Below are 19,549 nucleotides of genomic sequence, written 5' to 3' on the forward strand. Positions count from 1 at the left end.
GTGCAGCAACGAGATACCAACCATGATGCCGACGAGGAGCTGCTCCCGGGCTGGTATTTGTTTTCCGGACGAGGGACGGCGGATTGTTTGGGAAGTTGCAGACCGTATCAACCTCCATATTGGCCGTGCACCGTTACACCATTGCTGTTCTTAACCTTGTTCCACACGAACTTGTACTCGACACAATCCGATAAGATATTCCCAAAAGACCGTATGGTTCTGGATGCTTGCTAGTACGACTCGTACACTCTGACTGCAGGTTGGTAGTTTGACGATGCCACGAGTCAGATTGTCCGATCAATACTGTCCTCAATTTGCATGCCACAGGAATACTTCGCCGGATCGATTGAGAATGTTTTCCATCAACCTCTTTTTGGAGGGGCCACTGGGCACGTAAGTACTGATAAATCATCGAGGTAGTGTTCATTGGATTTGCGTAGGACATGTGCAATGCAAAGATAAGATATTTTGTTGTTACACGAGTAAGAACCTGTAGAAAAGCTGGTCTCTACAATACAAATAAGTGCTTACACATGCTTAGTCACTTTATTAGCATACATAAAGCGCCTTGTGACTTAAGTATCCTATCCACCTTATGGGCATCTGTTGCAAATGACATGGTGAAAAAAAAAATCGGTTTTCCTCATATAATCACAATGATCGGCATTATTGTCCATGCCCTTATCCTTGGTGTTGTTAATTGGGCTCGTTCTCTGGTGGGCCCCCAGCCTCTATTCAACATGGGCTTGCTTCGTAGACGGCTCGGTGCGTGCGCGTTTCTTCACGGCCCAACGGGCCTCTAACGATACGGGCACCGTCGCATCGCACCGACGACGACGTCCCCGTCTCCGTCCGATTCTTCTCCTGCTGCGGCAACGCGTGCGTGATGCCTCCGCAACCGCGGCCCGGTATATTCCAATCCCCACGCCTCTATCGACCCACCCAAAGCAGAGCTGTTCGACTCGCCGAGTACACACGCGCGAAGCGCGAGCCAAACCCTACCCCCCAGCCGCGACCCCGATCCCCCAACCTCGTCGGCGATGAGCTCCTCCTCCAACGGCGGGAAGAAGCCGGCGACCGGCGGCGGCCGCGGGGGGCCCACCATCCGCACGCTCGCCGACATCAACCGCGGGCCCGCCGGCTTCCCCGGCGCCGGGGGCAGCGGCAGCGACTCCGACGAGCCCCAGGAGTACTACACCGGCGGCGAGAAGAGGTATATCTCAGTCTCTTTCGGCGGGTTATGTTGACCGATTGGCTTTACTCGTAGGATTTCCTGGCGATCGTGCGTGCGGGTATGGGAATCGCAGCCTCTTAATTTTCTGATCTATTAGGTCCTCTCGTTAGTGTGAGAAGGGGATTCCGGGTGAATTCGTTGGATTTGGTTTATTCGGCGTTTCCATCTGTTAGTTTTGCGTGGATTTGCTTTTGATTCCCATGCGAGCTGTGCGAGTTATAGGGCAACTGTCTGAGCGGTAGCAGCCTATCAGTTGCAACATACCAAAAAATTGAGTTGAGTTTTATGTGCGGTACTACTTTTTAGTCGGAATTTTGCACGACTGGATTGCGTTCTGCATGATTTGGGTGTGAGTGTGCTTGTTTATTTTGGATTATGCGATATTTCTGTCCATGGAAAGTCACCAGGTGAAAAATGTGAATCATCCACACTTAGACTACTAGTAAGCTGCATGCTCTTTGCGCCTTGGAACAAAATCAATGCTCTTTGCAGCTGTTGGATATTAAAACTTGTGCTACATACTCTGACCGAAATTTAATAGTGAATTATATATCCACCTATACCATGCATCCCTCAAAACATGATGGAAAATTGTTCTACACATGTAGCTATGTGCTAGCAAAAATATTTCTTTTATGCAAATCTTGTTGTGTTTAAACCCTTAGTTTATTTATTTAGGTTGCCTTGAAATTCAACTTTATGTGACTATTTTGATTGTGATTTGATGTAATGAGTCATAAACATTAGGTGTGGGTAAGAAACACTGAACATAGCCACTGAAGCCTGAAGGTACCGAAAATTGTTATCATAGATGTCACGTCTAAGTAGTTTATTTGAATCAGCAAAAAAGTTGTTTTGAAGTTACAATAGAGGATACATGCCCTAGTAATTTCTTTGCACACATTGCTTGATTATTTCAATTTTAGTATAGCATGATGTGCACCATGATTATTTGAAAGAAAGAAAAACAATATGTGCCTGGTTTTTAGGCCGGTTCTTTCAGTCTTAAATATGTAGAATCTGGTAGCACTAAAACATATACTGATTTGGTTGGCATTCTTGGAGGGGGGACTTTATGTGGGAGGCCAAAAAAAAGGAGAATTCCTAATAGTTGCACTTGCACCTGAGCTTCTTGTTTTTTTAAAGCTTTCCTACGGAGTGAAGGCCTATCGGAAAGAAAGTAATATTCATAATTAGTGTCCCATGTAAAAGCTGTTTTACTCTTTCCTTGGATGTACAGACAACATGACCCTATATGGTGCATTGTCTGGTAAATGCAAAGGCATCCTTTTCTACTTATGGAGCCCACTTTGTTCCCTGCAGACTTAATGCAAAACATTGAGAAGTAGATCATCATAATGTTTAGTCTCACAAATGGCTTTAGAGAAGATCTCCACAATTTTTAGATTATTTTTTTGTTCAAGTTTTTTAGGTTGATCTTGTGTTCTTTCAAGTAATTTTTCTTTGTATGCGTGCAGTGGGATGCTTGTTCAAGATCCAACTAGAAGGAATGATGTGGACTCAATCTTTGAACAAGCCAGGCAGACGGGTGCTATCCAAGCACCACCCCCTTTCCTTGATAACCAGTCTTCCAGCTCGAGGAGCTTTACAGGGACCGGCCGACTGCTTTCAGGGGAGACAGCACCATCTGCTGCGCCTGCGGCTGCACCTGCATCTCAGGAACCAGTTCACATACTCCACGTCATACACTTGTGGAACAATGGTTTCAGTGTAGATGACGGTCCACTGAGAGCCTATGATGATCCTGAAAATGCAGAATTCATTGAGGTGATTCCTTCTACATAATATTTCTGGATAACTTTATCTATACCAAGTACTCCCTCTGTTCTCAAGTAGATACGTATAACAATGTGTCGTCAAACTCTAGAAACTTTGACCACTACTATATGAATAAGTTCAAAAATTGTTGCATAAAATGGCACTAGTAGAACAATGGTCAAAGTTTTTGAATTATAGACTGAAGAAATGTCAAAACCAACAAGTAAATTGGAGGGAGCTTGTTGGATACTGCAAGCCACAATCCACAATCTACAAGCTGAAACTAACAGGGCTTTAATACAGTTTATCATGTTGAAAATGCCATCAATTCCATTAGTCATTCGACCACTTTCTTGGGCCCAATATCTGGTTCACCTCATGTGAAACTCAAACTTTGACTCGAAATATGAGCTGGAATCTCAAAAGCACCCTTAAGTTAACTCATTAAAAGTTGACACAGACCTCAGGCTTACTGTGCCACTGTATTGTGCCAGGGAAAAAAACATAAAATGGTTTGGCTGCATTGCTGGTTCTCTGTGATTTTCTTTTCCCTGATACGCATGTCTTGTACAGCATAATGTTGGGCTGTTCCGTTTGTTCTCTTTCAATATAAAGATTTGGTGAGCTGTTATTTAAGTTGTTGGTTAAGTATTGTAACAGAGTATCATGGACTGTTTGGCTGCCTTTTTTTATCTTTCTGTAGATCATGTAAATGTAAATATGAATAACGTGATTGCTGAGGCTTAAGATGTCCCAGTGTAAGATTTCTGTAGTTCTTCATAGCTAAAGGAATTCATGCCAACTGTGCCTTTGTTTGGTTTTCAGAGCCTTAAGATGTCCCGGTGCCCCCAGGAACTGGAGCCTGCTGACAGAAGCACACCAGTTCATGTGAATGTTATGAAAAGACTTGAAGATTACCAGGTAAGTTCTCCACCCTTCGTCCATTTATGGCTGACCTAGTTGCATTCTCAATACCTCCAGTACAGTACATCTATCCTCTCTTGTCTTGTTCATGTAGGAACCGATAAGGCCCCGATCAGCTTTCCAGGGTGTTGGAAGAACACTTGGAGGTGGACTTTCTACAGATGAGAGTTCAGCACCTGCTCCTGCTTCAGCGCCCCCTGCTGCTTCGAGGTCCACCAGCTTCGTTGTGGATGACTCCCAGCCATTTACATCCATACAGCTGAGGCTGGCCGATGGCACTCGCATGGTTGCCCGGTTCAACATGCACCACACTGTGGGCGACATCAGATCCTTCATTGATGCATCCCGGCCTGGAGCTGCGAGGCCATATCAGCTGCAGACTGGCTTCCCACCCAAGCAGCTGACCGACCCAACCCAGACTGTTGAGCAAGCTGGCCTGGCGAACTCTGTTATCATGCAGAAGATCTAATGCTTCACCGAGCTGGGAACCCAGATGCATAATGCGTCTTTTGAAACTTGGTATCGTCGAGTGGTTGGTAACCGGCCTATTGCCGTGTCAGCCTCTTTGACAACCTATCAGAGTTTATAAGTTGTCAGTGAACATGTATACATTCCTATTTACAGCAACTACTGAAGTACCACATTGACATTTTCTGCGTCTGGTTAATTGTTATTGACGTTTTCTACATCTGCCGCATCCATAAAATATGCCTTGAAAATATTTTTTATGTTATAAAAATATTTCTCTAACAATTTGAGTTGAATGTAAGACAAATTTAGAGTAAAGTATATCCCTTTAGAACGAAAGGGATTAGCATTCAAATATGACGAAAGGGAGTAGCATTCAAAAATGACAAGATCGATAACGAGCATGGCTCAAAATTCTATCTCTGAATATGCATTTGCTACAATAAGAAAACAAAACGTAACGACATATAACATCTATATATCCGTACTAGATAAGTTTCAAGTCCGACAAGGCGACAGTGAGGGGTCTCAATTTGGATCTTTGTAACTGGCATTTAAAACCCCCGCGGCAAGGCCTCAAACACGCGAACTCTTTTTTATACGCACTTACTTTCTTCTTGTTTTTTTTGAAAATTCGGGTATGCAAACGATAACATTGAACCCTCGATCATGAAACATGAGGATATATACGGGTCATTCAACCACTAATACCAAGGGTCACACGCGTGGTGACAGTAGACAGGTCACACAGGGCCCATCAACTGCCCACCACCACCGCTACCGCTCGCCGCACCGCCAAGGTAGAGGAGGAGTGGAGCAGCCGCCGGAGGTGGGGGGAGCGGCCACCGACGAGGTCGTGCGGCGGCCAGGGTGGTGGTCGAGGTGGCGGGGTTAGGATTTCGGATTGCCGGGCTTTCAATGGGCGGCTGCTATAGAAAGGGGAGGTTGGGGGCGACGGCAGCCCAGCGGTGGTGGCGGTTCGGCCGCCGGCGGAGGCGAGGAGGCGCGGGAACGCCGCTGGCCGATCAGGCTGAACTCCGGTGGGCGGTGGCCGGCGGCGGGGATAGGAAGAAGGCCAAGGCTACGGCGACGCGGCGATAGGTGGTGGGTGGGCGGGCAGCGCGGCGACGGTGGCCACCAGCTGGGGCGGTGGACAGGGGGCAGAGGTGGTAGTCATCGGAGGAAAAAGATGAAGAGAGATGGTGGAGATGGTGGAGACTTGTGTGATGATTTAGATCGCAGTCACACGGGTTACCACTGACAGCCCCCTCATTCAACAACACGCATCTGGAGGCACCGGTCATCCCCTTCCTTCGTCTCCCCCCTCCTCTCCACGCCTTATCCTCCTTGAGCCTGCTATCCGCCACAGCTCAGTTAAACTCATCTTCTCCCTCCACTCCCAGGTCCCAACCCACCATTCCTGGTTCCCACGTGACAAATGCTCATCTCATTCTCTCCGCACCCTTCCCTTCTTCTCTAAATCTCTCCCTCCCTGCCACTTGCGCGCCTCCAAACCCCGCGCCCGCCTCCGTCCTATCCACACCTTCGCCTCTGCGTCCCCCTCATCGGAGCTCCTCGGCAAATCGGCGCTCCGCCGCATTTTTGACAAGCTCCGCAGCCTCAGCTATCTCCTCGAGACCGGCTCCGAGACCCCGCTCCGGCCTGTACATCTGCGGGCACCCCCCCTCGCCGGCAAGATCTTCGTGCCCACCCTAGCCCAGATCCCGCGGTAGCGCCACCGCGTCAGCTCCAACCTAGACTCGGGCTGGGCCACGGCTTACGGCGAGGGCGGCTCCGTGGCGCAGCGGCGGTGGAGGAGGCGCGGGAGGGATGCTGCGCTGCCGCGGGATGGTTATTTGCAAAAATACCCTATTATTTTTATTTACACCCCTGGTTTGGATTGCGATTATTAATCGCGATCCAACTATTTTCATTATACTCCCTGTTTTGGATCGCGATCCGTTTATTTGCATTTGGGACCCTAATTTGGTTATAAATATTTCCATAGAGCCCCTTGGTTTGACGGACCCTCCTCTCTTCCGGCTCCTCCAGCCCGCCGGCTGTGGCCGGTCACCATTCGCGCCGCCGCTGAAGTCCGCACCCACCTCCACCCCCCCCCCCCCCACCCCACCCCCACCCACCCTAGTGCGATTCGCTCCCCATGTTCCCGCCGCTTTCGCACCTCCGGCGCCGCGTCCTCGCCGCAGCCCCTGAACTCCTCGCCCCTCTCTTCTTCCGCTGCCTCTCCACCGCCACCGCACCGGCAGCCCGCAAACCGACTACCGCTGTGGCCGTCCTCTGGGACCTGGCCGCGTCGAGTCCCCCAACCACACTGCCCCTCTACGACGCCGCCGTTCGCCTCCACCTCTCCGCCACCTCCTTCGGCCGCCTCCGCCTCTCCGTGGCCTTCGTCCACCCGACCCACCGCCTCCCGGCCCCCGCCGCGCCCGCCGCCACGACCCACCTCTGCCGCGTCTGTGGGCGCCGCTTCCGCGCCCGCGACGCCCTGCTGCGCCACTTCGACGCCATCCACGCCCGCGAGCACGCCAAGCGCCTCGCCCGCATCGACTCCTCCCGTGGCGACCGCCGCGTGCGCCTCGCCGCCGCGCTCTCCCTCAAGCTCTCCAAGTACGAGAAGGCCGCCCGCGAGCTCACCGCGGGCGCGGACGCCGCCGCCACCCCCGCAGACGAGCTCGGCCGCGCCGGCATCCGCGTCGCGCTCACCCGCACGCCCGCCGCGTCCTTCCGGGAGCGCGCACAGCAGGTGCTCGACGAAGGGTCCGTGGGGTGCCTGATGCTGGTCTCTGGCAAGGACGAGCTCGCCTCCCTACTGCGGGTGGCGAGGGAGAGGGGCGTGCGGTCGGTGGTGGTCGGCGGGGAGTCCGGGCTGGCGAGGTGGGCCGACGTGGGGTTCAGCTGGGCGGAGGTCATCTCGGGGAAAGCCAGGAACGCCGCGCCGTCAGTGTCCGGCAAGTGGCGTGACAGGGACGTGCTCAAGGGGCTGGAGTGGAGGTACGAGGAGGCAGACGACGAGGAAGAGCTGGTGTTCGAGGACAGCGACGGCGATGGGGTCGAGGAGCTGGCACGGAATGCGAAGGGGAAGCCGTGGTGGAAGCTGGAATCTGACGACGAGGACTCCAACGTTGGTGGTTGAACGATGATGATTGGCACGGAATGTGTTTGCCCGTTTGCCGCTTGGAATCCATCAGTGGAAGCATGGATCTTGGCACACCGCACGCCAGTGGAGTCATGATCATGGAAGTGTAGAAAGAATTTGTGCTTAATTGTTGTGGTTGCCTCTAATGATCTTGTAACTTGGAAGAGTACACCTGTGCGCTATGTATCAACGACTGTCATACTGAAATTTGCTATACAGAGGGAAACCGCATATTAGCATGTTCCTATCGATTATGCAATCTCTAAATCTGCACTCTGCAGACAACCAAATTGGATTACATCCTACAAGGTTCAGTACCATCCAGCGGGTCAAGCCAAATGTGCTGTCGCGGCCAGATTCCGGCCAGCCCGCTCCAGGAGCGCCAGCATCCCCTCGCACTCCGCGATGATGGCCTTGTCGAGCCCGCTCCGGATCACGGGCGCGAAGAAGAGCCACGACCCGGTCCCCGTCACGAACGCCAGCGTGAGCGCCGTCGCCACGGGGCGCGGCGGCCGCCACAGCCCGCTGCCCCGCCACCGCCGCTCGGCCACCACGCACGCGCCGTGCAACGCGAAGAAGGCGGTCACCTCCCCGGTCCCGGCCTCCAGCGTGATGTAGTAGAACATGACCTCGTGCATGGCGCCGGACACGAGGAACGCCGCGAGCACGCCCGCGGCGGCGCCGAGGCGGGCGCGCACGGGGCGGTACACGCAGGGCCGGAGCACGCCCGGGACCATGAGGTTCCACCGGCGGCCCCAGAAGTCGCCGAAGGAGGAGGCGAGGTACGGCCGGTCGAACTGCGGCTCCAGCTCCGCGCCCAGCAGCGCGCGGGCGAGCGCCGCGGCGGACGCGAGGAAGAGCTCGAGCATCAGGTACACGTGCGTGCCGTCGAACACGGGCACGGCGTACGGGGGCATCCGCTCCCTGTAGCACCGGGCGGAGACGAGCGCCGCGAAGAGCGCCGCCTTGGCCGCGTAGGACAGCAGGGATCCGGAAGGGAGAGCGCGGGACGGCTGCTGCTGCTGCTTCTCGTCCCGGACCTTGACGGGCAGCGCGGCGCACGCGACGAAGCGCACGAGCGGGAGGGCGGGGTGGAGCGGCCCGTGGCCGGCGGCGAGGAGGAGGAGCTTGAAGCCGCAGAGCCAGACGAGGAAGAAGGCGGAGATGGTGCGGAGGTGGATGGAGGCGAAGGCGAAGGGGAGGGCGGGGAGGAGGAGGAGCACCGGGAGGAGCGCCGCGAGGCGGGGGATTCCGGGGCTCAAGCGCGCGGTGGCGAGTCGCGCGTAGGAGAGGGCCCCAGCCGCGGCGACCGAGACCACGGCGAGGCCGGCTAGCTCGGACGCCATGCCCGCCTTGCCGCCTAGCCCTCGTTCGTTGACCGCGGCGGCCGCCGGCTGATCGAGATCCGGGTGAAGTCGCGCGATGTCGATCGAACTGGCCATGGAATACATTAGTAGAAATGGGGATCAAAAGAAAGAATTGAAAATACATCATGTGCCACGCATTCCGTATGCATCTGAAACTGCCGTGTCTTCTCCACCCTCGTGTCGTGTGATTGGCGTCCAAGTTGTCGGGCTTGAGCATGACCATGACGACGATGCCATTGGAACTGGACGGTGGTGGCGACCCGCAGTGATGGCAGCATGGCGGAGCTGTGCCAGTAACGACGGTGACGTAGATGAGAATGCTGACACTACAACCGGACGGACAAGTTTGAACCTGATCTCTGATTCGCCCCGTCGGTACACGCAGACAGAGGTATCTCCTGCTAGAGTGCTCAGTCCCCTAGCGTATCACCATACGTGATCTCTCCCTCGCCTCCTAGCAGACGTGGCATGTGGCCCAGGCCTGACAGCTGGGATCATGGTCTCCGGACCCTCCCCGAGCTCTCTGAGGTTCAGGACCTCCGCATGCCACGAAAGGCAAGGGAGCTCTTGAGTAGCCCCCGCGGACCCGGACTCTCTAGGAAGATCCGGAGCCGCCACGTGTGATGGTCGGACCGCTCCAACCGGCCTCAGGGGCCCGGACCCCCACCCTCCGGGGAGGGGTCCGGTGCCGCCATGTGCCGCCCCTGTGGAAGGAGCAGGGCTGGCCCTGACACATGCGTGTGGCAGGAGGCCCTTCGCGGGTCTCCAGCCCACCTACCAGCATTTAATGCGGTAGCTGGGCCGGGCGCGCCCAAGTCAAAAAGTGCGGCCTGCCCATGACACACGGGGAGATTGGCTGACACCACGGTAAGCCCGCCTGTTACCAAGGTGGCGCGTCGTATCACCATCACTGTGCGCAAGCGGCGTGCAGTCCCGTCACGGTGTGGCGCGCAGCGTGATGATGGCCTGTAACAGGTGAGCTGAGGCGTGCGCTGCTACAGCGCGCGCGGAGGCGACGGCCCGACGGGTCAGCACTACCCCCACGCCTGTCAGAGTCGCACCCAACAGTGGCAGCACAGCACCACTGTCAGGTAACACTGACAGCGGTCACTGTGCTTGCAGGTCAGCACACGACCATATCCAAGTTGTGGATATGCACACTATCTTCCCAACCGTGAATGCTACAACGGGGAGCTGGAGATGGAGATCTCCATATCACTTAGAATAGGCTCCTGTTGGCCGGGCCCGCCTGTTGGGGCTCCGCACAGTGTAAGCACTCCCCTAGAACTATAAAAGGGAGAGTGCACTCGTTAGAAATAGGATTTTTTTTTCATATACATGAACACAAATCCAGGATTTACACAGTCAATACAACACCAAAGTGGACGTAGGGTATTACACTCCGGCGGCCCGAACCACTCTAAATCCTTGAATCCTTCCTGCATTCATCCACGCATCGATCGAGCGCTCATAAGTCTCCTCCAAACCCATCCTTAACTAGGATTAGGCGGGTGCATTCCGCCACCCGGCTGGAGATTTTCTCCGACATTTGGCGCGCCAGGTAGGGGCTTAGATTTGGTTTGCGCTTGTTCGACCTTCACGACCTCAATGGCGCAGAAAGATGGTCGCAACGACCACCTGTTGGGCGAGGAAGTGGCGTCCATGACGCCACATATTTCCCGTCGTCCAACATCCAGGGCGGCGCGAGCAGCTCCGCAACGCGCTGTGGCGCGCGCTTCAGTGGCCTAATCGGTGCCCGCACCGAATGGACCGCTCGTGGCAGGTAGGGAGTTGCTCCACAACCCCCCTGGAGAGGCGGCCTCGCCTGACGCCCAGAGGCAATGGCGTGACGACGTCGACCGCCTCGTCAACCTGGCACAGTCTTCTCCATGTTCAGCGGGGGTGTCTGCCTCCAGACAACGCCGTCATCAGGGCGGCGCAACCGGCTCTGTGCACTCACCATCAGTGAGGAGTGCACGGACCGAGAACCTCCGGGCGGAGCTCAACCGCAGACGTGCGGGAGAGGACGCCCGTGTCTCCATTGAGCGGGCGCGTGGTCGCCGGCTCAGTATCGAGGGTCGCGACCTCGATGCCGATTTTGCTGTGGTGGTTCCGGCTCCGCAGGGACTTGCCCAGGCACCAGTGTCCGGGGTGGGCTGCGCCGCGCTCGCAGACCACCTTCGCGCGGTCGTCTGGCCGTCCAAGTTTCGGCCACACCTGCCGGAAAAGTACGACGGGTCCTCCAACCCGTCAGAATTCCTGCAGGTTACTTCCATGTAGCCTTGACCGGGCCAGTCCGAACCTGGCTCATGAACCTTACTCCGGGATCTATCCGATCCTGGGGTGAGCTGTGCGCACAGTTCACGGCAAACTTTGCCAGTGTGTATCAGCAGCACGGTGTGGAGGCCCACCTCCACGCTGTGAGGCAGCAACCCGGAGAAACCCTCCGGGCCTTCATCTCCCGCTTCACCAAGGTACGTGGAACGATTCCGCGTATCTCCGACGCATCTATTATCACGGCTTTCCGACAGGGGGTCCGTGACGAGAAGATGCTGGAGAAGCTGGCGACCCACCAGGTGGAAACCGTAACCACCTTGTTCGCTTTGGCGGACAAATGCGCCAGGGCAGCAGAAGGCCGTGCATGGCACTCTGCAACCCAGGCAGGAGCCGCTCAGACAAGTGGGCCCAGTGTCGCTGCCCCTGACAGTGGCAAGAAAAAGAATAAGAAGAGTCGTGGCTTCGACAAGTCACGGATCAGAGGCCCGGCTGTTGCAGCAACAACGACCGAGGGCCAGAACCCCCGCAGCAAGCGCCCACGACAACAGCGCACCGACCCCGGGTCGTGCCCTGTTCACCCTGGGGCCCGTCACAGCGCCACCGAGTGCCGCGAGATCCAGAAGCTCGCGGAGCGCCTCAGCAAGAGGCGCGACCAAACCTCAAGGGAAGGCACCTCCCCTCCGCGGCGGTCCGGCAAGGAGAAGGTCTCCGACGCCGATGCGGCCGTAGCGGAGAGGGAGCTGGGGTACCAAACCCCCAACAAAGACCTCAAGGGTCTCTTCCACCAGTCCCACTCCGAATCCGGTAGTGACGAGCGTTGCAAGAAGCTGTTTGTGATGTACGGCGGCAGCTCGGAGCTCGCCTCCCGGCGGGACGTCAAGACCCTCCGCCGAGAGGTCCTCTCTGTGAAGCCGGCGACGCCGAAAGCGGCGCCGCACCAGCGGTGGAAGAACACCACCATCTCCTTCGGGCCATCGGACTGCCCGGAGAATATGGCAGGAGCTGGTGTGCTGCCGCTTGTCACGGCACCCACCATCTCCAACGTTCGCCTCCACCACGTGCTGATCGACGGGGGTGCCGGCCTCAGCGTCATCAGCTATGCAGCGTTCAAACACCTGCAGATCTCGGAGTCCAAGCTGACTCCTTCACGCCCATTCTCCGGAGTGGGCCCAGACCCAGTGTACCCGGTGGGGACCATCTCCCTACCGGTTACATTTGGGACAGAGGATAACTTCCGTACCGAGAACGTGTAGTTCGAGGTTGCCGAGGTTAACCTCCCCTTCAACGCTATCATTGGCAGACCGGCCCTGTACCGGTTCATGGCCATTGCCCATTACGGGTATCTGGTCCTGAAGATGGCTTCTCCGGCAGGCGTCCTCACCGTCCAGAGCGACCGGGCCGCTGCCGTCGTGGCGGTCGAAAAGCTCCATGCGCTGGCACCAGGGCTTGCCCCTGCAGCTGGCGCCTAGGGGTCCGACCCCTCCACCTCGCGTGCCAAGGCCCTGGCCAAGGCACCTAAGGTCCGTCCGTCTGACACGGACGATGTACCCGTGAAGACCTTTCAGGTCGGAGTGGAGACCTCCCAGACCACCCGCATCGGTGGGAATCTGGGAGAGAAATAGGAAAAAACGCGCTCATCACCTTCCTCCGAGCAAATGTTGACGTGTTCGCCTAGGAACCGTCACAGATGCCCGGGATCCCTAGGAGGTGATTGAGCACCATCTGAAGATCCACCCCGGCGCCAGGCAGGTCCGGCAGAAGCCACGCAAGCAGTCCATCGAGCGGCAAAACTTCATCCGTGAAGAGGTCCGCAAGCTGCTGCAGGCTGGCTTCATTGAGGAGGTCTACCACCCAGTGTGGTTGGCCAATCCTGTCGTGGTCCCGAAGGCAAACGGGAAGCTTCGGATGTGTATCGACTACACCAATCTTAATAAGGTATGTCCAAAAGACCCTTATCCACTTCCGCGTATAGATCAGATTGTAGACTCCACCTCCGGGTGTGATTTGCTGTCCTTCATAGATGCCTATTCTAGTTTTCACCAGATTAAAATGGCTGAGGATGATAGGAAGCATACAGCTTTTGTAACAGTGGATGGTCTTTATTGTTATATAGTAATGCCTTATGGATTGCTTAACGCTCTACCTACCTTTGCTCGAGCAATGAACATCACTTTAGGTGATTTGATTAGAGAAATAGTTGAGGTGTATGTTGATGACATTGTTGTCAAGACTAGAGAGTCAAATTCTCTCCTAAAAAATATAGCTCAGATCTTCAACAAGTTACGAGCGACCTCCACCAAACTTAACCCCGAGAAGTGCGTCTTCGGCGTATCGGCGGGTAAGCTCCTTGGTTTCTTGGTCTCCCACCGGGTAATCGAGGCCAACCCGGATAAGGTCCGGGCGATTGACGCAATGAGGCCCCCTGCGCGCCTCAAGGATGTACAGAGGTTAACGGGGTCCCTTGCAGCCCTCAGCCGTTTCATTTCAAGGCTGGCGGAGAGGGCGCTCCCTTTCTTAAAGTTGATGAGGGGGTCCAGTCCATTTGCATGGACTGAAGAGGCAGAACGTGCCTTCCAGGAAATGAAGCAGTACCTCACCTCCTTACCGGTGCTGGTCGCACCGGACCCAGGGGAGACGCTGTTTCTCTATCTTGCAGCGACGGCCGAGGTGATCAGCATGGTGCTGGTCACGGAGAGGCCCGAGCATCTCCCGCCCGGTGCCCCCGCAGACCCCCCTGCAGGAGAAGGAGGTCCGGCCTCCACCGCTCCAGCAACCGGCCCTACTTCGGAGGGATCGGCCGGGTCCCGACCCGGAGAAGCCCTAAGCAACATGAGGTCCGACGAGTCCCCAGCTCAAACAGAAGGATCCAGTCCTCCTGGCAAAGTCAGAACCGTCCCGAAGCCGGTCTACTACGTCAGTGAGGTCCTTCATGAGGCAAAGAACAGGTATCCTGAAACACATAAGTTTCTTTATGCTATACTCGTTGCGTCCAGGAAACTCCGCCACTACTTCCAGGCCCACAAGATTGTGGTGGTAACCTCCTACCCGTTGAGGGCCATCCTCCACAACTCCAACGCCACGGGCACCATCGCCAAGTGGGCAGCTGAGCTCGCAGAATTCCAGCTTGACTTCCAGCCATGCCATACTGTCAAGAGCCAGGTTCTTGCTGATTTCGTCGCAAAGTGGATGCCATCGCCTAACGTCCCTGGGGGTCCGGGTGACGGCTCGGACCCCCCACGTCCAGAAGTCAGGGCTCCGGTTTTCACCAAACCTCACTGGACACTCTTCTTCGATGGGTCCGCCCGTAGCAAGAGGGCAGGGGCAGGCGTGGTCCTTATTGACCTATGTGGCGAGCAGTTGAAGTGCATGGTGCACCTCGACTTTGAGGCCACCAACAACATGGCGGAGTATGAGGCCTTGATCTTTGGACTCACGGCGGCTCTGTCCCTGGGGGTCCGGGAGCTCCTGGTCAAAGGGGACTCCCAACTCGTCATCAGGCAAGTCTGGGTGAGTGTTGCTGTAACAATCCCCAGCTCGCAGCCTACCTCATTCATGTGAAGAGGCTGGAGAAGGACTTCGATTTGCTGGAGCTGCAACATGTTCCACGCGAGGGTACCTCAGCAGCTGATGCCCTCTCCACGAGCGCATCGACTCAAGCACCCGTGCCTGAGGGCGTCTTTCAGAGACGCCTGCTGAAGCCTTCCGCCCAGCCTGCTGACCTGGGCAGAGGGGGTCGGACTGGCACCTCGAAGCTAGCGGTCCCGGCGGCGCTCCATCCGTGGAGCCCGCCAAGGGTTGTGTGCTCCCTAGAGGGTCCCGAAAACCTCAGGGAGCCAAGCCCAAATTCTCAGGAAGGTCCGATGCATGGATCTCTAAGATCCGGGACTACCTGAAAGATAATTTCCTTCCTGAATACCAAGCATCTGCTGAGCACATAGTCCGGATGGCAAAACGATACACGGTGATAGAAGGGGATCTCTACCGCCGTGGCGCCAACGGCATCCTCATGCGGTGCATCACCTAGGAAGAGGGCCGCGACTTGCTCGCGGAGATCCATGGAGGCGAGTGCGGAAGTAATTCTTCATCCCGCACGCTGGTCGGTAAGACCTTCCGACATGGCTTTTACTGGCCGACAGCGCTTCAGGATGCAGCTGAGTTGGTAAGGTCCTGCAAGGCGTGTCAGTTCCATGCAAAGCAAATACACACTCCAGCTCAAGCCCTGCAGAGGATTCCTCCCTCTTGGCCCTTTGCCGTGTGGGGGTTGGATATCTTGGGACCTTTCCCTAGGGCCGTCGGCGGGTACCGGTACCTCTATGTCGCCATTAACAAATTCACCAAGTGGCCGGAGGCAACCCTATTAGTCAACATCACCAAGGCATCAGCAACTGCTTTCCTCAGGTCAATCGTGTGTCAGTTCGGGGTCCCGAACCGGGTCATCACCGACAATGGGACTCAGTTCATGAGCCAATACTTCCAGGAGTACCACGAGGACATTGGCATCCAGCTCTGTTTCGCCTAAGTGGCGCACCCCAGGAGCAATGGCCAAGTCAAGCGTGCTAATGCTGAGATCCTCAGAGGACTCAAGATCTGGACCTACTGCGATCTTGAGAAACATGGTGCAAGGTGGATTGATGAACTACCAAGTGTGCTGTGGGGAAACCGGACCACACCCAGCCGGGCAACAGGGGAGACCCCTTTCTTCTTGGTCTACGGGGCCGAAGCATGCCTTCCCCCGAAGATCACCATGGGCTCTCTACGAGTCCAGTCCTTTGATGAGGATTTGCAAGAACAGCAGCGTCGCCAAGACGTGGACCTCGTCGACGAGCGAAGGTGGTGAGCTGCAGTCCGAAACGCACAATACAACCAAGCGCTCTGGCGCTACCACCAGCGGTTCGTGCGCAGTAGGGAGCTCCGGGTCGACGACCTAGTCTTGAGGCGGATCCTAAACCGGAAAGGCCTGCACAAGCTCTCCTCCAGCTGGGAGGGGCCCTTCAAGATGATAAAGGTGTGCCGACCCGGATCTGTTCGTTTGGCTACGGAGGAAGGCATGCAACTACCCAATCCATGGAACATTGAGCACCTCCGTAAGTTCTATCCCTAGGACCTAGTTGAGAGAAAATTTTTCCTTTGTAATTGGTAGCTCCAATGTGCGGTCCAGGGCGGTGGAGGTCCGCCTCGTAAACCCGGCCCCTGGCGTACATCGCACAACTCTTCTGTACCAATTCGTCAAGGAAAAATTTGTTTCTCAAATATGTTCCTGAAATCTATGAAGTTCTGTTTTTTCCTTGCTTCTCGATTACGCTAACCCCCCGTGTGGTCTTTCACGTTTGAGTCGTGTCAAAGGCCTACTTAAGTTGCTACACTATGTCTCTGGCCGGGACCCCTGTCTCGCGGAAGAAAAGGAACCGGGCACCTGGGAACTGGCTTCAGGGAGACGTGCTCGTCCTTTGCTGGGGTCCAGGGCCGCGTAGCTGCTTAGCCTGGTTCCGTACCCTAAGCCTGCACGCCCTGCCCCTCTAGGACGAGTAGCGTTGTACCTTGAACCATGGACCCGGGGGCCGGGACCCCTTAGATCCCCGAACTGTGGCCTCGGTGCTCTGACTCGTTACGCAACTCAGTAGGCCTTCGCTGGCCGGATCGGGACCTCGTGGGGACGCCTACTAAGTATCGATCTAAGTCGCGTGCAGGACCTCGGTTTTGTGGCAGCTAGTCTTGACCTATCGCGACTACCTCCCAGGGGGCCACGGGACCTCGGTGTACTCAAGAACACTTTACGGTTCGACAACCAGGAAAACAGCTAAGTTTTTGCAAAAAAGTAGACCTAATGCATTACTGATAATATGCACAACATTACGAAGTTATTTTACAATAACAAAAGTTATATTACATAAGAAACAACAAAAAAGATTCTAGAACTATTGATCTGGTGTCCCGGAGGCACCCCCGCTCTGTGCAGGTTCCGGGCGGCGTCAGACGCGTGCCGCGACCATGTCCGCTGCCTCCTGGACTCCCTCCCGTGCAGCGGCTGCTAATGCCCGGAGAGGTCCAACCAGGACTGGAGTCAGCTGGATGGCGGGGTCGTGGCTTCGGAAGCTGGTGAGGATGTACTCCGCCATCTCCCGGGCAACTACACGCCCTTCGGTCTCCAGGAGGTTCTGGATGCTGGCCTCCACGTCCCGCAGCCGCTCGGCAGTGGAGTCCAGGACCTGGAGGGCGGCGCCAAGTGGTGAAGACGCCCCCGGCGCCCGGATGGGGTTGGCTCCGAGTGCTTCTAGCAGAGGGTTCACCTCGCCGACCCATCTTGTGATCCGGTCGGTGCTGGTGCTCCGCTCCGCCAGGAGCTCCTCCACCTTGGCCTCCCTTTCCCGGAGGGCCGCTTCCCGCTCCTGGAGCCTCTGTGTCCCGGCTGCCAGCTCCTCCTCCATGGCCTCTTCCCGCTTCTGGAGTTCTTGGAGCCGAGCCACCACCTCTGCTTCGCGGGTTGCCGCCAGCTCTGCGAGGGTGGCCTCTTGCGCCTCGACCGCTGCCGCCGCCTTCTTGGCCTGGTTGGTCAGCGCCCTGGCGGCCTGCTCCTTCTTGGTCGCCGCCAGCATCTTCTCCTCCGCCGCGATCTGCCGCTCAAGGGCTACCGCTTCCCGCCTTTAGATCGTCGATTTCAGGTAAGGCCGCCTTCTCCCGCTGGAACGCTGCCACCTCCCGGTCGCGGGCCTTCTGCAGCTTCTCTTGCAGGAGCTCGCGCTCCAGCGCGAGCTTGGCCCGCTCTTCAGCGTGCCGGGCGGTGACGGACTTGATGCGGTCCCCCAGGCGGCGCTCCCAGTCAGAGAGCCGGAAGTACTCCGCATCCAGCTTCTCCCACTCTCGACGAATGCCAGCCTCCAGCTCCTCTTGAGCCTGCTGGCATTTGGCCAGGAGCCGGGGGAGGGGGATCTCTGCTGCGCTCGGGAGGAGGGGCCTTCCCAGCACCACCTCCGGTTCCTCCTCCTCCGCTGGTGGGGCAGCGGCGCTGGTAACCTCAGCGGCCTCCGGTGCCGCTGTCTCCGCCGCCTCCGCTGTCTCCAGCGCTGCGGTCTCTGCCGCAGGAGCAGCCCCCTCTGCTGCTGGCTCAGCTGGAGAGGGCCCGGCCTCGGCGCCCGACGCGACTGCAGGCGCCTCGGTCGCCGCAGCGGGCCTAGCGTCCTCTTCCTGGGGGGCGGCATCGGGTCGTGGCGGTACGGAAGCCTCCGGCTCAAGACCCCTAGGTCCCGAGGTTTCTGGGGTGGTCCAAGGCGGGGGCCCTGCTGGGGCCGACGCCGAGGATTCCAGCGCAGGCTGGGGGCCGGATCCCCCGATTGGTGCCTCTAAAAATTGGGGCCTGCCGTATCACCGATATGGTTAAGATCCAGAAGTTAAGAGGGATAATGAAGAGCTCTAAGAAGACTATTTACGCGAAGTCATACCACTCCCACCTGCCCCGGGCAGCTGGGGGGACCTTCCTCCGTGTCGAGGACCCCCTAGACCTTTGGCGGGTGTCCCCGACCGCCGGTGCTTCTGGCGGCGGCGGTGGGGTCTGCGGCCTGGGCTCGGTTGGTGGTGGTGGCGTCGCCGGACACCGTGTCGGCGGCGGTGGTGGAGGTGTCTGCTGCCTCGGAGGAGGCCCTCGCGCCTCTCCCGGCCTCCTCTCCGGCTGTTGGCGTTGTGGCGGAGGTGGTGGAGCTCCGCTCCGCTCCTCCGCCCCCGTCGTCTTCTGGCCCTTGGGCGCCGGCTCCCCGACCAAGGAGCCGTCGCCACGCTGGAGCCTCCAGGACTTGCTCCCTTCGGCTTGGCTGGTCTGTGCGGGCGCCGCCCCCTGGGCCTTGTCGTCCCTTTGGGCCGGCGCAGCACCCTTATTGTCCTTGTACCGGTGCTCCGGCACCGGCACCTTCTCCTTCCCTTTCCCGGCGGGAGCCGGACCTCCAAGTCCGGGCTCCCCGGGACCTTCGCTGGTGCGTTGCTGGCGGTCCAGAGCGGCACCGGGGATCTGGAGCCCGCGGTTGGGGTCGCCTCCCAACTGCCGAACCGCCAGGCCGCCCTCGTCCAGGGTCGGCATCGACGCCAGGATAGATGACCGCAGCGCCTGGTCCTCGCACAGGGCCTTGATCCCGCCCGGGAGGACCAGGGACTCTGGGCTGAACGCATCGCCGGTCATCGCCCGGAGCGCCGCCTCCAGCTCCGCCCTGGTGAAGTCGCCGCCTGGCCCGCGCGCGATCCTGCCGCAGTCATTCAGCCCCATGTACATGTAGGCCATCCGGAACCGCTGCTGCAAGGGAGCAATTCACCGCTTTAGAAAGTCGCCCAGCACCATCATGGATGTCAGGCCGCTCCTCG

At 57.3% G+C, this 19,549-nt stretch overlaps 4 protein-coding genes across 4 annotated transcripts; 2 read left to right on the forward strand and 2 right to left on the reverse strand.

Annotated features, from left to right (window-relative positions):
• Positions 1-915: 915 nt before the first annotated feature.
• Positions 916-4,625, forward strand: LOC112901174 (plant UBX domain-containing protein 4). The gene is made up of 4 exons (XM_025970021.1): positions 916-1,213; positions 2,713-3,022; positions 3,839-3,934; positions 4,032-4,625. Exons 1-4 carry the CDS (start codon positions 1,041-1,043, stop codon positions 4,404-4,406), a joined length of 954 nt encoding a protein of 317 aa, XP_025825806.1. The 5' UTR covers positions 916-1,040; the 3' UTR covers positions 4,407-4,625.
• Positions 4,626-6,437: 1,812 nt separating this feature from the next.
• On the forward strand, positions 6,438-7,731 carry LOC112898963. The gene is made up of 2 exons (XM_025967290.1): positions 6,438-6,507; positions 6,546-7,731. The coding sequence occupies exon 2, from the start codon at positions 6,567-6,569 to the stop codon at positions 7,557-7,559; it is 993 nt and encodes a 330-aa protein (XP_025823075.1). The 5' UTR covers positions 6,438-6,507; positions 6,546-6,566; the 3' UTR covers positions 7,560-7,731.
• A 19-nt stretch (positions 7,732-7,750) lies between these two features.
• On the reverse strand, positions 7,751-9,250 carry LOC112898962 (probable long-chain-alcohol O-fatty-acyltransferase 5). Its single transcript, XM_025967289.1, has one exon. The coding sequence runs from the start codon at positions 9,011-9,013 to the stop codon at positions 7,892-7,894; it is 1,122 nt and encodes a 373-aa protein (XP_025823074.1). The 5' UTR covers positions 9,014-9,250; the 3' UTR covers positions 7,751-7,891.
• Positions 9,251-17,824: 8,574 nt separating this feature from the next.
• On the reverse strand, positions 17,825-19,271 carry LOC112900732 (skin secretory protein xP2-like). The gene is made up of 2 exons (XM_025969546.1): positions 18,991-19,271; positions 17,825-18,557 (listed from the first exon to the last, which is right to left on the reverse strand). The coding sequence occupies exons 1-2, from the start codon at positions 19,269-19,271 to the stop codon at positions 17,825-17,827; spliced, it is 1,014 nt and encodes a 337-aa protein (XP_025825331.1).
• Positions 19,272-19,549: the final 278 nt, after the last annotated feature.

This window comes from Panicum hallii, chromosome 7 (assembly GCF_002211085.1).
Source record: "Panicum hallii strain FIL2 chromosome 7, PHallii_v3.1, whole genome shotgun sequence".
Lineage (NCBI taxonomy): Eukaryota > Viridiplantae > Streptophyta > Magnoliopsida > Poales > Poaceae > Panicum > Panicum hallii.